The sequence below is a fragment of the Theropithecus gelada genome, chromosome 13, assembly GCF_003255815.1.
Source record: "Theropithecus gelada isolate Dixy chromosome 13, Tgel_1.0, whole genome shotgun sequence".
In the NCBI taxonomy this organism is placed as follows: Eukaryota; Metazoa; Chordata; class Mammalia; order Primates; family Cercopithecidae; genus Theropithecus; species Theropithecus gelada.
In genome coordinates, this window is record NC_037681.1 from 46,392,480 (window position 1) to 46,406,287 (window position 13,808).

General features: G+C 46.0%; 1 protein-coding gene and 1 non-coding gene across 3 annotated transcripts in view; both read left to right on the forward strand.

Annotated features, from left to right (window-relative positions):
- The first annotated feature begins 1,351 nt into the window (after positions 1-1,351).
- RAB10 (RAB10, member RAS oncogene family) overlaps positions 1,352-13,808 on the forward strand; it is a 110,748-nt gene continuing 98,291 nt past the window's right edge. Inside the window, exon 1 of one of the 2 annotated variants that reach the window (XR_003122357.1) lies at positions 1,352-2,779. Coding sequence is in view for 1 of the 2 variants with exons in the window: in XM_025405782.1 (XP_025261567.1) it covers positions 2,653-2,779 (127 nt within the window). In the remaining variant the exon portion in view is untranslated. The remainder of the gene's footprint in view (positions 2,780-13,808) is intronic. The other variant, XM_025405782.1, reaches the window with a different exon arrangement.
- Positions 10,507-10,613, forward strand: LOC112605542. Its single transcript, XR_003115519.1, has one exon. It is a non-coding gene; the product is annotated as a U6 spliceosomal RNA (small nuclear RNA).

The following is a 13,808-nucleotide window of genomic DNA, read 5'->3' on the forward strand; positions in this document are numbered from 1 at the left end:
CACTGACCATCACTCACTTTGTGATTCGCATAGCTAGTCTATTTTAGAATTCTTATTATCATAAGGCATTCCCGACTGCAGTCAGAATGATTCAGAGAGGATGAGAAGGTTTAAGTGAGGCTGGGCGCAGTGGCTCATGCCTGTAATCCCAGCACTTTGGGAGGCCGAGGCAGGTGAATACCTGAGGTCAGGAGTTCAAGACCAGATTGGCCAACATGGTGAAACCCCGTCTCTATTAAAAATACCAAAATTAGCCAGGCATGGTAGCATGCGCCTATAATCCCAGCTACTCAGGAGGCTGAGGCAGGAGAATCACTTGAACCCTGAAAGCGAACGTTGAAGTGAGCTGAGATTGTGTCATTGCACTCCAGCCTGGGTGACAGGTAAGACTGTCTCAAAAAAAAAAAAAAATGTTTAAGTGACAAGACTAGGAGCAACTGGAGAAAACAACTGAAGAGAAAGATGTATTAGTGAAGACAAGTATCTTTGGTAAGGACGCTTTAGGGGTGGCTGGGAAGAAAGGAAAAATGTAAGACTGAAACATAAAATGGAAATGTAAAACGGAATTGCCAGAAAGTCTAACTTTAATTACATATCACATCCACATTTTGGTGATTTGGCGATCGTGGGGTGGTGTGCGTGAAAATGTAGTTTTTACTTCTCTATCCGTTTCCTGATTTCCACGTTTCAGCGTTTTCCACTTTATCAGGTTGAACCAGCTCACCAGGTTCAACTCCTGTGCCATCACACCTAGGTGTGCTTGAGGGATGGATGACCCTGAGAATGGAAGGTCAGCAGCATGAATATTGCAACTACAGAAGGGTAGGAAAGAAAAAGGACTGCGTAAATAGGACTGATGGGGAGGGAGAACAGAAGGTAAAGCAAATGCAAAGAAAATGCGAGGGGCCGGGCACGGTGGCTCACGCCTGTAATCCCAGCACTTTGGGAGACCGAGGCGGGCAAATCACCTGAGGTCAGGAGTTCGACACCAGCCTGAACAACAGGTGAAACCCCGTCTCTACTAAATAGAAAAAATTAGCCGGGCGTGGTAGCATACGCCTGTAATCCCAGCTATTTGGGAGGCTGAGGCAGGAGAATCACTTGAACCCAGGAGGTGGAGGGTGCAGTGAGCCGAGATTGTGCCATTGCACTCTACCCCGGGCAACAAGAGCGAAACTCCATCTCAAAAAAAAAAAAAAAAAAAAAAAAAGAAAGAAAATGCGAGGAAGCAGGCTGGGTCGGACTGGGGATAGGCTTGACCACCTTTCAATTTTCAACCCAGTGGTACGACTCTGGCGGCAGGCAGAGGCCCCACCACCTCTGCAGAGAGCTCTAGGGTTCTCCCGGATTCCTAAAGGACGGCAAAGGCCTGAAGCAGGTTCTCTGAGCACCGCACAGACCCTTCTACTTCGCGGGGAGGTTCTTCCTGCGCCCAGGTGTTCCTCAGCCTTCCTCTCCTCGCCCAGGAAGAGGTTGTGAGGATTACATCATCCCAACCCGAGCAGCGTGGCCAGTTTTTCCATCTCAAACTCTTGCTCTTGAAGTCAACCGGGATGGAGCACTCATGTTTCCCCGTCAGGCCTGGCCCCGGAAAGGGGGCACGCCGGGAGGCGTCTCGTTCTAGCAAAGAGGCTATTAAATGACCCAGGGCGCAGTTTTTTCTCGCGTTTACGAGCTCCACCTACATGGGAACACATGGCCACCCAAGCCCGTCGCTGCGCCAAGACCTCCAGCTCAATACACCCGACAAACGCTGGGCAGAGAAACCGCAGCGCAGTCCAGCGGGAGACCCCAGGACGGGAAGGAGGTACAGGGTTCGGGAAGGGTGTCTCGCGGGGGAGGCGGGGGGGGGGCCTGCGCCTGCGCAGTCGCTAACCGGCGGCTCCCGCGGGGCGTGCTCGTAACGCCGCGCACCCTATCAGGCGGCTACAGGGAGCGCGCCCGCGGCCTCGCCCTCTCTCGCCCCTCCCTTCTCCCCTCTGGGTCCAGCCTCAGACTGAGGCTTGGATACCCGAGCATTCCACTCTCCACCTCGTCGCGCCCCGTGCCCTCTTGTGCGCGTGCGCAGAGGCGAACCGCAGGGCTAGGGCGTGAGGGAAGGGCGGGCGTACGTCCTTGCGTGCGTCTCAGGCAGCGCGCACGCCGGCGTGAGAGGGCACGGGGAAAAGGTGGCTCTGGCCGGGGCGGCTCGGTTTCCTGGGGCTATGTAACTGAGCTCGTCGACTTGGGGGTCTTTCTTCGCTGCCCTCGCCGCGTGCTAGCGCGGAGTTTCTGCTCGCGAGAGAGACTGTCCTCACGCCCGCCGCGCCTCTTCGACGGCAGAGCAGGCTTGCTCGCCCGTGGGAGCGTCCCGGCCGAGAAGCCCTGAGGGGGGAGGGGAGGCCATTTTGTCCCGACCGACTCCCCGGAACCGGGCGGAGCGGCTGGGAGAGGCTGCGGAGACGCGGTCGCCGCCCTCGGAGGCACTGGACGCCGCCACTGTCGGGGCTTCCCCGAAGCTGTTCGTAGGTCGCCCGCGCCCTCTCGAGCCTTCCTTTTTCCCACGCTTCCCCGGTCCTCCGGCCTGAGAACGCCCGAGTGAGGAGTTGGCCGTAGTGAGAGGGACCGATCCCTTGGGGCCGCCGGCGGCGAGAGCCCGAGCCGCTCCTCCCAATGGCGAAGAAGACGTACGACCTGCTTTTCAAGCTGCTCCTGATCGGGGATTCGGGAGTGGGGAAGACCTGCGTCCTTTTTCGTTTTTCGGATGATGCCTTCAATACTACCTTTATTTCCACCATAGGTAAGACCTGTGGGAGGACGGTGTACAGTCTCGGTAGCTGCAAACCGTTTATTTTACTCCAGACATCTTGCTTCCCGTAATATACGCCTTTGTTTCAGTGATTCCGATTCCAAACGACAGATCCAAGTTACTGTTTGAATCGGCATCGAGCTTACTGGGGCGGGGTCTTCCCATGATTTCCATCCGGTCTTTTGCTTTCGAGTCTCCCACTATGCTCAGTGCCTTCTGTTACAAAATATGCACCATTTAACCGTGTTCCAGAACCTTATTTCTTCAGGCGACTGGACTGGCTTTTTCCACATTTGCATGGAATTACTAGATGTGTGATATTTTTAAAGTATTTATTTCAGTGGTTGCGATTGAAGCAGTACTAGCTATTTGGGAAAGGCCTGAATTTATACTTTGGGGCAAAGAGAAGATTCCATATGGTCATAACTTAGAGTAAACTTCAGGGTTTCTGAGAAGGATAATTAAGGTAAATTAGAAGGGAAAAGTGAGTTGCCCTCATTGACTAATCCATTGATGTGTCAAACAATCGGAGGCTCTTCGCGCTTGGGGCGGGACTCTGGCATATTTGCCTCAGCGCTTTTCGAGACATCAACAGAAGCAGTAATCTGAGGAAGATGATCAGTTTCTGTCCTCAAACCCAACGGAGTGAAGTCAAGTTCTCTCTTCTATTTTATTTGACTCTAGTATTTACAGGAAAGTATTTTGCCAGTCATAGCCCTATGGACTTACAATGCACTTTCACCGTGTTTCAGAATTACTTAGTGTGGTAGTAAGAGCTGAAGAGTGACCTTTTTAATCGAATTTCCCGTTTAGGAAAGGAAAAGGGAAAGCTCTAGGAAAGTCCCTTTTGAATCTGGGTAGAAAATTTAAGTGGCGCTGACGCTAATTGTGCTTTATTAATTGTGAAACCCATCCGCTCCCCAATACATTTCTTAAAAGACACATGGCTCTCAGCATTGTGGCCGTGCAGTTGAACCCATGTTTAAATGTAATTTTATATTGAGACAATTTTAAAAAGCAAATGCAGTCGTCTTTGAACTCTGGGAATTGTCAAAATTAAGCTGATTTGAAGCAATTTATATAGCGTTACTGAAATATTTGGTTTGGGTTTTCTTTTGTGACAAATATCAGCTGCTTCATTCTCACAAAATAAATTTTACAGAAATTAAATTGGACAACTCATTTTTTAAATAGATTTTTATTTTGCTCACCTTTTTTGGGAGGCAAATTATCATAATCCTTATTTCCAGAGTATCATACTGTTTTCTTGGTTTGTCATAAATTTCATGAAACTTAGGGCTTGTTCTCTAACTTGTGGGTTAGAGAATACTAGCACTTAGCGCTAGCACTTCCCTAGCACTAAGTTTGCTTTTAACACTCCACTTTTAGCTGTAGCTGGCTGGGGTTAGGTGATCAGATGGGTCAGCAAATATTTATTGAGCATCTAATGCTGGGCACTGTTCTTAGGCACTGAGAATAAATGAACACAACAGACCCCTTGAGGAGCATTCCAGTAAGATGCTACAGTAGTAAGCATAGGGAGGAAGAGTGCCTAGTCTAAATCGTGAGGAGTTTGAGTAGACTTACATAGAGATGATACCTAAAATGAAGTCTGGGCCGGCGCTGTGGCTCACACCTGTAATCCCAGCACTTTAGGAGGCCTTGGTGGGCGGATCACAAGGTCGGAAGTTCAACATCAGCTTGGCCAATATCGTGAAACCCCATTTTTACTAAAAATACAAAAATTAGCGGGGCGTAGTGGCAGGTGCCTGTAGTCCCAGCTACTCAGGAGGCTGAGGCAGGAGAATGGCTTGAACCTGGGAGGCGGAGGTTACAGTGAGCTGAGATTGTGCCCCTGCACTCCAGCCTGGGCAACAAAACGAGACTTAGTCTCAAAAAAATAATAATAAATAAATGAAGTCTGGAAGACTAATAGGAATTGAGTCAGAGGGGTGGGATAGGGCCTTTCTGGAAAAGGGAGCATAGAACAAATGTATAGTAAGGTTGAGGATTTAATTCATGTGGTCACCTTTATTTATTTATTTATTTATTTTGAGACTGAACCTCACTCTGTCACCCAGGCTGGAGTGCAGTGGTGTGATCTCGGCTCATTGCAACCTCCGCCTCAGGGGTTCAAGCAGTTCTGCCTCAGCTGCCTGGGTAGCTCTGATACAGGTGCTTGCCACCATGCCTGGCTAATTTCTGTATTTTTAGTAGAGACTGGGTTTCACCATGTTGGTCAGGCTGCTCTTGAACTCCGGACCTCAAGCACTCCACCGCCTCAGCCTCCCAAAGTGCTGAGATTATAGGCTGAGCCACCACGCCCGGCTATGTGGTCAACTTTAACCTATCCTTAGGAACAGTGTGGTTGGAGAGTAGGAAGCAAAACATTAACTGTCTCTACTCCAATCTTTTTGTAAAGGGTACATGCCCCCCAACTAAAACTCAATCCTGTAAGATAATGGTATAATATTTTTGTATTCCTTTTACTTGGGAAGATGTGTGATGATTTTGGATCAAGTCTGCTGGGTTGGAATCTTGTTTCCACAGGTTACTACTAGCTGTGCAACTTTGGCAGATTACTTAACCTCTCTGGCTTCAGGCTCTTTAAAAGTGTTAATAAGGCTGGGCACGGTGGCTCACGCCTGTAATCCCAGCACTTTGGGAGGCCGAGGCAGGCAGATTGCCTAAGGTCCGAAGTTCGAGACCAGCCTGATCAACATGGAGAAACCCTGTCTCTACTAAAAATACAAAAATTAGCTGGTAGTGGTGGCGCATGCTTGTAATCCCAGCTACTCGGGAGGCTGAGGCAGGAGAATCGCTTGAACCCGGGAGGCGGAGGTTGTGGTGAGCCAAGATCGCGCCATTGCAGTCCAGCCTGGGCAACAAGAGTGAAACTCCATCTGAAAAAAAAAAAAAAATGTCAGTCGTAGTATCTACCACATAGGGTAGCTGTGAGAATTTTATGGGTTAGTGAGAGTAAAGCACTTCACATGGTGCCAGGGCCAGGCACTTTGTAGGAGCACAGTGCATATTATATTAGCTCTACATAGAATATGTGACTCTTCTGCTGTGGAGGTGTGGCAGAAGATGTTATTTTATGGATTGAACATCCTGCACACTGTGGTACCCAAGTATTTGTTGGTGCTCCGCTAAACAATTTCTTTCTTTTTTTTTTTTTTGTGAAATGGAGTTTCATTTTGTTTTGCCCAGGCTGGAGTGCAATGGTGTGATCTTGGCTCAGTGCAACTTCCACCTCCCTGGCTTAAGTGATTCTTCTGCCTCAGCCTCCCAGGTAGCTGGGATTATAGGCATATGCCACCACATCTGGCTAATTTTGTATTTTTAGTAGAGACGAGGTGTCACCATGTTGGCCAGGCTGGTCTCAAACTTCTGACCTCAGGTGGTCTGCCCTCCTCAGCCTCCCGAAGTGCTGGGATTACACGTGGGAACCACCATGCCCGCCCTCTTTTTTTTTTTTTTTGAGATGGAGTTTCGCTGTTGTTGCTCAGGCTGGCGTGCAGTGGTGCAATCTCTGCCCACTGCAACCTCTGCTTCCCAAGTTCAAGCGATTCTCCTGCCTCAGCCTCCTGAGTAGCTGGGATTACAGGATCACGCCACCACGCCTGGCCAATTACGTAGTTTTAGTAGGCAAAAATTAAGTAGTTTTGGTCAGGCCGTTCTTGAACTCCTGACCTCAGGTGATCCACCCGCCTTAATCTCCCAAAGTGCTGGGATTATAGACGTGAGCCACCGCGCCCGGCCTAGACTCTGACATTTTCATACTTTCAGATAAAAATGTTTTCATATATAAGATGTTGAATAGTGTACGTTGAGAAAATAAATGATTCTGAGTACAGCTTGAACACATTCATATGTTAGCTCTGTCCACAGGTTTAAAATACCATTGGGCTGGGTGTTGTGGCTCACACCTGTAATCCTAGCACTTTGGGAGGCCGAGGTGGGCGGATCACGAGGTCACGAGATCGCGACCATCCTGGCTAACACGGTGAAACTCCGTCTCTACTAAAAATACAAAAAATTAGCTTGGCGTGGTGGTGGGCGCCTGTAGTCCCAGCTGCTCGGGAGGCTGAGGCAGGAGAATTTTGTGAACCCTGGAGGCGGAGCTTGCAGTGAGCCGAGATAGTGCCACTGCATTTCAGCCTGGGCAACAGAGGGAGACTCTGTCTCAAAAAAAAAAGAAGTCTACCATTGCATTTAACCAGTGCCGTTCAAAAGAAATAATGTGAGCCACATATATTACTTTTAATAGCCACTTCTTTTTTTTTGAGATGGAGTCTTGGCCTCCCAAAATCCTGGAATTACAGGTGTGAGCCACTGTACCTGGCCAAATGGTCACATTTTAAAAAGTAAAAAAAAATTTTTTTTTGAGACGGAGTATCGTTCTGTTGCCCGGGCTGGAGTGTAGTGGCATAATCTCGGCTCACTGCAACCTCTGTCTCCCAGATTCAAGCAATTCTCCCTGCCTCAGCCTCTCAAGTAGCTGGAATTACAGGTGCCCACTACCACACCCAGCTAATTTTTTTGTATTTTTAGTAGAGACGCGGTTTCACCATGTTGGCCAGGCTGGCCAAGAACTCTTGACCTCAGATGATCTACCCACCTCGGCCTCACAAAATTCTGGGATTACAGACTCGAGCCACCGCGCCTGGCCTACAAAGTAAATTTTAATAATATATTTTAACTCATATCTAGAATGTCATTTTATTGTGTAATCAAGATTTAAAAATTGTTGAGGGTATGCTCAGTGGCTCACACCTGTAATCCCAGCACTTTGGCAGGCTGAGGTGGGAGGATTGCTTGGGCCCAAGAGTTCAAGACCAGCCTGGGCAACATAGTGAGACCCTGTCTGTAGGAAAAAAAAAATTAAAATTGTTGAGATATTTCACATTCTTTTTCTCTGGTTTGTAAGCTATGCTTAAAACTCATCTCATTTTAGATTAGGTGTATTTCTACATGGATGTATATTATGTAATGAAAACATAAATTTTAAAGAGGCGTATTTCAAGTGATTAATAGCTACATGTGGCTAGTAGCTACCATACTGGATGGTACATGTCTAAACAATGTTAAGTAACCACTTGGTCAATGTGCAGATGACTAGAAATACTTTGAAAGTAGACTACTTTTAGGAATGTGTTAAATTTTACCATGTGACTAGGGTTTGTTGTTGTTGTTATTTAAAAGATTAAATCTCACTCTGTCACCCAGCTTGGAGTGCAGTGGTGCAATCATAGCTCACTGTAGCCTCGAACTCCTGGGCTTAAGCAATCTTCCTTCCTCAGCCTCTCAAGTAGCTGGGACTACAGGGGAGCACCATCATGTCTGGCTGGGTTTTTAAAATCTAGAGCATTCTCTAAGTATAAATTATAATGAAATTTTTTAGTGGTCACTTGAACATCCTGAGTGCTGGGCGTGGTGGCTCAAACCTGTAATCCCAGCACTTAGAGAGGCTGAGTTGGGAAGTTCACTTGAGGTAAGGAGTTTGAGACCAGTCTGGGCAACATAGACCCCCATCTCTGCAAAAACAAAAAATTAGCAGGACATGGTGGCTTGTTCCTGTAGTTCTAGCTACAGGGGAGGAGGCTGAGGTGGGAGGATAACTTAAGTCCAGGAATTCAAGGGTGCGGTGAGCTTGGATCACGCCACTGCACTCCGGCCTGGGTGACAGAGCAAGACTCTGTGTGAAAAAACAAAAACAACATCCCGAGGTTTGTATGGAAGTAGTTATCTTGCAGGTGTTCAGAAGGACCTGACTGCCAAAATAAGGCAGGCCCTCATTATTTTAGGTGCGGTCATTTAAATTTCTTATTGGCTATTGGTTTTTTGAAGAAATAATTTTTATAGATTTATAGGATGGTGTTCACAAAGACTACTGTATTTGAATTTTTCTATGTATTTTCAATTCTCATACATCCATATTAGAAATTATGTGTTATATAAATGGTCAGATTTATTGGAGACTGCTGCAAAGAACAAATTACTGGTATGTTATACTCAACCAATTTCAAAACGCATCCAAGGGCACCAGAATATAAGTTGCACAAGGGCAGAAGTCTTTGTCTTTTTTTTTTTCCCTCGTATGCTAAACACCTGGAAGAGTACCTGCACTTAATGGATGCACCATAAATAATTAATGAAGGCAGGCAGGTAGGCAGACAGGTGGTACAATCAAGATCCTCTTAATACGAATTGGCGGTAGCTTATTTAAAATTTTTCCTTTTTACCTACTTTCTGATCATTATATGAAGTAGATTGGGATCGGACTTATGAATGTTAGCTGTGACCAGGCGCAGTGCGTCACGCCTGTAATCCAGCACTTTGGGAGGCTGAGGCAGGTGGATCAGCAGAGGTCAGGAGTTCAAGACCAGCCTGGCCAACACGGTGAAACCCCATCTCTACTAAAAATACAGAAATTAGCCGGGCATGGTAGTGCGTGCCTGTTGCCCCAGCTACTTGGGAGGCTGTGAGGCAGAAGAATTGCTTGAACCCAGGAGGTGGAGATTGCAGTGAGCCGAGTACATGCCACTGCACTCGAACCTGGGCGACAAGAGTGAGACTCTGACTCAAAAAAAAAGGAATATTAACTGTTTGGCTTAATAGGGCAAGACTGCTCTTAGAAATTGGAAGGTTGGGGCCGGGTGCAATGGCTCACGCCTGTAATCCCAGCACTTTGGGAGGCCAAGGCAAGCAGATCACCTAAGGTCAGAGTTCGAGACCAGCCTGGCCAGCGTGGTGAAACCCTGTCTCTTCCAAAAATACAAAATTAGCTGGGCGTGGTGGCGCATGCCTGTAATCCCAGCTACTCGGGAGGCTGAGGCAGGAGAATCGGTGGAGAATCGCTTGAACCTGGGGGGTGGAGGTTGCGGTGAGCCAAGATCGCGCCATTGTACTCCAACCTGGGCAACAAGAGCAAAACTCCGTCTCAAAAAAAAAATAAATAAAGAAAGAAAAAGAAAAAAATTGAAAGGTTTGAAAAGTAGTCTTAAGAGAGTTACAACTTTTGGATGAGAAGATTTCGGTTGTTGATTTGACCATAACCATCTTGGTAGTATGAGCTCAGGAATGCATTACTTAGTGATGGGGGAATTACAAGTTCAAAGCACAGGTTTTTAGTGGGCTGTTTATATACTGGATGTGCCACCTTTCAGTGTCATTAATCCTTTCTCCACCACTAGGCTTATTCCTTTTTTCACAGGGAATATTTTTCATTGGGAATTGGAGTCTCTGGGTTCCATGTAAGAAATGAAGTTGGTAAAGCCTCTTATCCCTAAGAGAGGTATAATATATACATTTTGTCGTCAGGATGATTCTGCTAAGTTTTAAAAGAGTAGGTTGGTTCCACTAATCTGCATTTTAGAAATGATTGATTATGCTGGGTGCTGTGGCTCACATCTATATTTCCAGCACTTTGGGAGGCTGAGGCAGGAGGATAGCTTGAGCTCAGGGGTTCGAGACCAGCCTGGGCAACTTAGCGAGACCCCGTCTCTACAAAAAAAAAAAAAAAGCTTTTAAATAAAAAATTAACTGGGTGTGGTGGTGCATACTTATAGTCTAAGCTATTCAGGAGGCTGAGATGGGAGGATCACTTGAGTCCAGGAGTTTGAAGCTACAGTGAGCTATGATTGTACCATCTCACTCCAACCTGGATGACAGAGTGAGATTCTATCTTTAAAATCCCCAAAAAACTATCCAGAGTGCTTGCCTCGGCAGCATATATAGTAAAGGTGGAACGATACAGAGAAGATTAGTATGGTCCTTGCGCAAGGATGATGTGCAAATTTGTGAAGTGTTTCATAATTACTATTTTTAAAAAAAGCTGACCAGGCTCAGTGGCTCACGGCTGTCTGTAATCCCAGCACTTTGGGTGGCCGAGGCGGGCGGATCACGAGGTCAGAAGATCGAGACCATCCTGGCTAACATGGTGAAACCCCGTCTCTACTAAAAATACAAAAAAATTAGCTGGGCGTGGTGGCGGGCACCTATAGTCCCAGCTACTCGGGAGGCTGAGGCAGGAGAATGGCGTGAACCCGGGAGGTGGAGCTTGCAGTGAACCGAGATTGCGCCACTGCACTCCAACCTGGGCGACAGCGAGACTGTCTCAAAAAAAAAAAAAGCCTATGTAGGTATTTCTCCAAAGAAGATAAGCAGATGCCCAATAAGCACATGGAAAGATGTTCAGCATCACTAATAATTAGGGAAATGCAAATCAAAACCACAATGAGATGTTATTTTGTGACCATTTAGGATAGTTATAACAATAATAACAAAAGACAAAAACAAGTGATAAGGTTGTAGAGAAATTGGAACCTTGGTGCACTGCTGGTGGGAATGTGAAATGGTGCAGCCACAGTGAGAAACAATAGGGTGGTTTCTCAAAAAATTAAAAAGGAAATTACCATATGATCTAGTGATCTCACTTCAAGTTATATCCAGGATAATTTAAATCAAAGATTCAAACAGGGCCAGGCAAGGTGGCTCATGCTTGTAAATCCCAGCACTTTAGGAGGCCAGATCACTTGGGCTCAGGAGTTCAAGACCAGCCTGGGCAACATGGTGAGATCCTGTCTCTACCAAGAAACCCCCCAAAATTAGCTGTACATGGTGGTGCATGCCTGTAGTACCAGCTACTTGGGAGGCTGAGGCAAGAGGATCACTTGAACCCGGGAAGCGGAGGTTGCAGTGAGCTGATAATCGTGCCACTGTGCTCCAGCCTGGGTGACAGAGCAAGACCCTGTCTCAAAACAACAACAAAAAAGACTCAAACAGCTATTTTCACACCAGCGTTCATAGCAGCATTATTCACAATAGTTGAAAGGTGGAAACAACTCACATGTTCATCAGTGGATGAATGGATAAACAAAATGTGTGGTATACACATAAAATGGAATATTATTCAGCCTTAAAAGGGAGGGAAATTCTAACATACTGCCACATGGGTGCACCTTGAAAATAGTTTACTAAGTAAAATGAGTTGGACACAAAAGGACAAATAATGTGCGAGGTACCTGTAGTAGACAAATTAGTGAAATAGTGGTTACTAGGGCCTGGGGGACAGGATAATGGGGAGTTATTGCTTAATGAGCACAGTTTTAGTTTGGGAGGATGAAAAAGTTCCAGAGAGGAATAGTGGTGATGGTTGTATAACAGTGTTAATTTAATGCCACTGAATTGTACACTTAAAAATGTTTGAAATGCATGAAAAGACAAATACTATGTGGTTTCATTTATATGGATATGAGGCTATCTAAAGTCAAATTCATAGAAACAGAAAGAATGGTGATTACCAGGGACTGGGGAAGAAGGAAATAGGAAGGTGTTTAATGAGTATAAAACAGTGCATTACAGTTTTGCAAAATGAAAAGGCTCTGGAGATCTGTTGCACAATGGTGTGATATACTTAACACCTACTGAACTGTACACATTAAAAATGGTTAAGGTGGCAAATTTAATGTTATGTTTTATGCTGTATTTTAAAAAACGGTTTAAATGCTAAATGTTTTAGATATATTTTCCCCACCGCCCAACAAAACCCAAAAAACTAACACTTGACCCAGCTCTCCTAAAAGCATTTGAATGCAGACAGCCCCTCCTGTTCCAGGTGTTAGCTACTGTTAACTAGTGGTTGTGAATCAAGAGGATCCTTTATGGTACTTTCCCATGCTTTAGTATCACTGGTCTGTACTTTCAGATGTTGAAGGCAGATGTGTCTTTTTGTTGTCTGTATCTACATAGACCTTCTTGGAATGTTAGAATCACAGAATGTTAGTGCAGGAATGAACCCTTAAATGAATTTTCAAAGTAGGAAAACTGAGACTGGTGAGGTGAAGTAACTTCTAGAAGGCCAAAAGGCCACATGGCTAATTAGTTTTTTTTTTTTTTTTTTGAGACAGAGTTTCACTTTTGTTCCTGAGGCTGGAGTGCAATCAATCTCCGATCTCCGCTCACTGCTCACTGCAAGTTCCACCTCCCGGGTTCAAATGATTCTCCTTCCTCAGCCTGCCAAGTAGCTGGGATTACAGGCATGCGCCACCATGCCCGGCTAATTTTTGTATTTTTAGTAGAGATGGGGTTTGGCCCTGTTGACCAGGCTGGTCTCAAACTCCTGACTTCAGGTGATCTGCCCGCCTCGACCTCCCAAAGTGCTGGGATTACAGGCATGAGCTATCGTGCCTGGCCAGGAGTTTTTATAAGAATCCACAGCCAATCTTATTCATAATCACATTGCTCATTCTGAGAATTTCATTGTTGTGTGTAAAAAAATCAATGATAGTCTTCCTGCTCATCAATTTCAATTTGAAAAGTAGAGTTGTTGTGGTTTTTTTTGTTTGTTTGTTTTTTTGGAGGGGCAAGAATAGGGAAGTAACAAGTCTTAGAATAAAATATCAAGAATTTTGTTCAGGTTACTTGTCCTTTGCCAACTTAGAGCATAATAGAGAAGAGCCGATGTTAGGGATAATTATTTTCTTTTCAAGGATTGTGGTGGATAGTGATACACAAGCACGGCAAAGGAAATACCGCCATTCTTGTTTTGTTTGCAGAAGGGAGAGACCGATAGGAGAAATATTGGCAATCTCTTTCAACTTTTAGTAGTAGAAGGTTGCCCAGGCAGAGCTGTCGCAGTAGTTGTAAACAGAGGAGTAGGAGCTTGTTGAGTGTTGATTTACAAATAAGAGACCAGGCCGGGCGCGGTGGCTCAAGCCTGTAATCCTAGCACTTTGGGAGGCCGAGACGGGCGGATCACGAGGTCAGGAGATCGAGACCATCCTGGCCTGACACGGTGAAACCCCGTCTCTACTAAAAAATACAAAAACTAGCCGGGCGAGATGGCGGGCGCCTGTAGTCCCAGCTACTCGGGAGGCTGAGGCAGGAGAATAGCGGGAACCCGGGAGGCGGAGCTTGCAGTGAGCTGAGATCCGGCCACTGCACTCCAGCCTGGGCAACAGAGCGACACTCCGTCTCAAAAAAAAAAAAAAAAAAAAAAAAAAAAAAAAAAAAA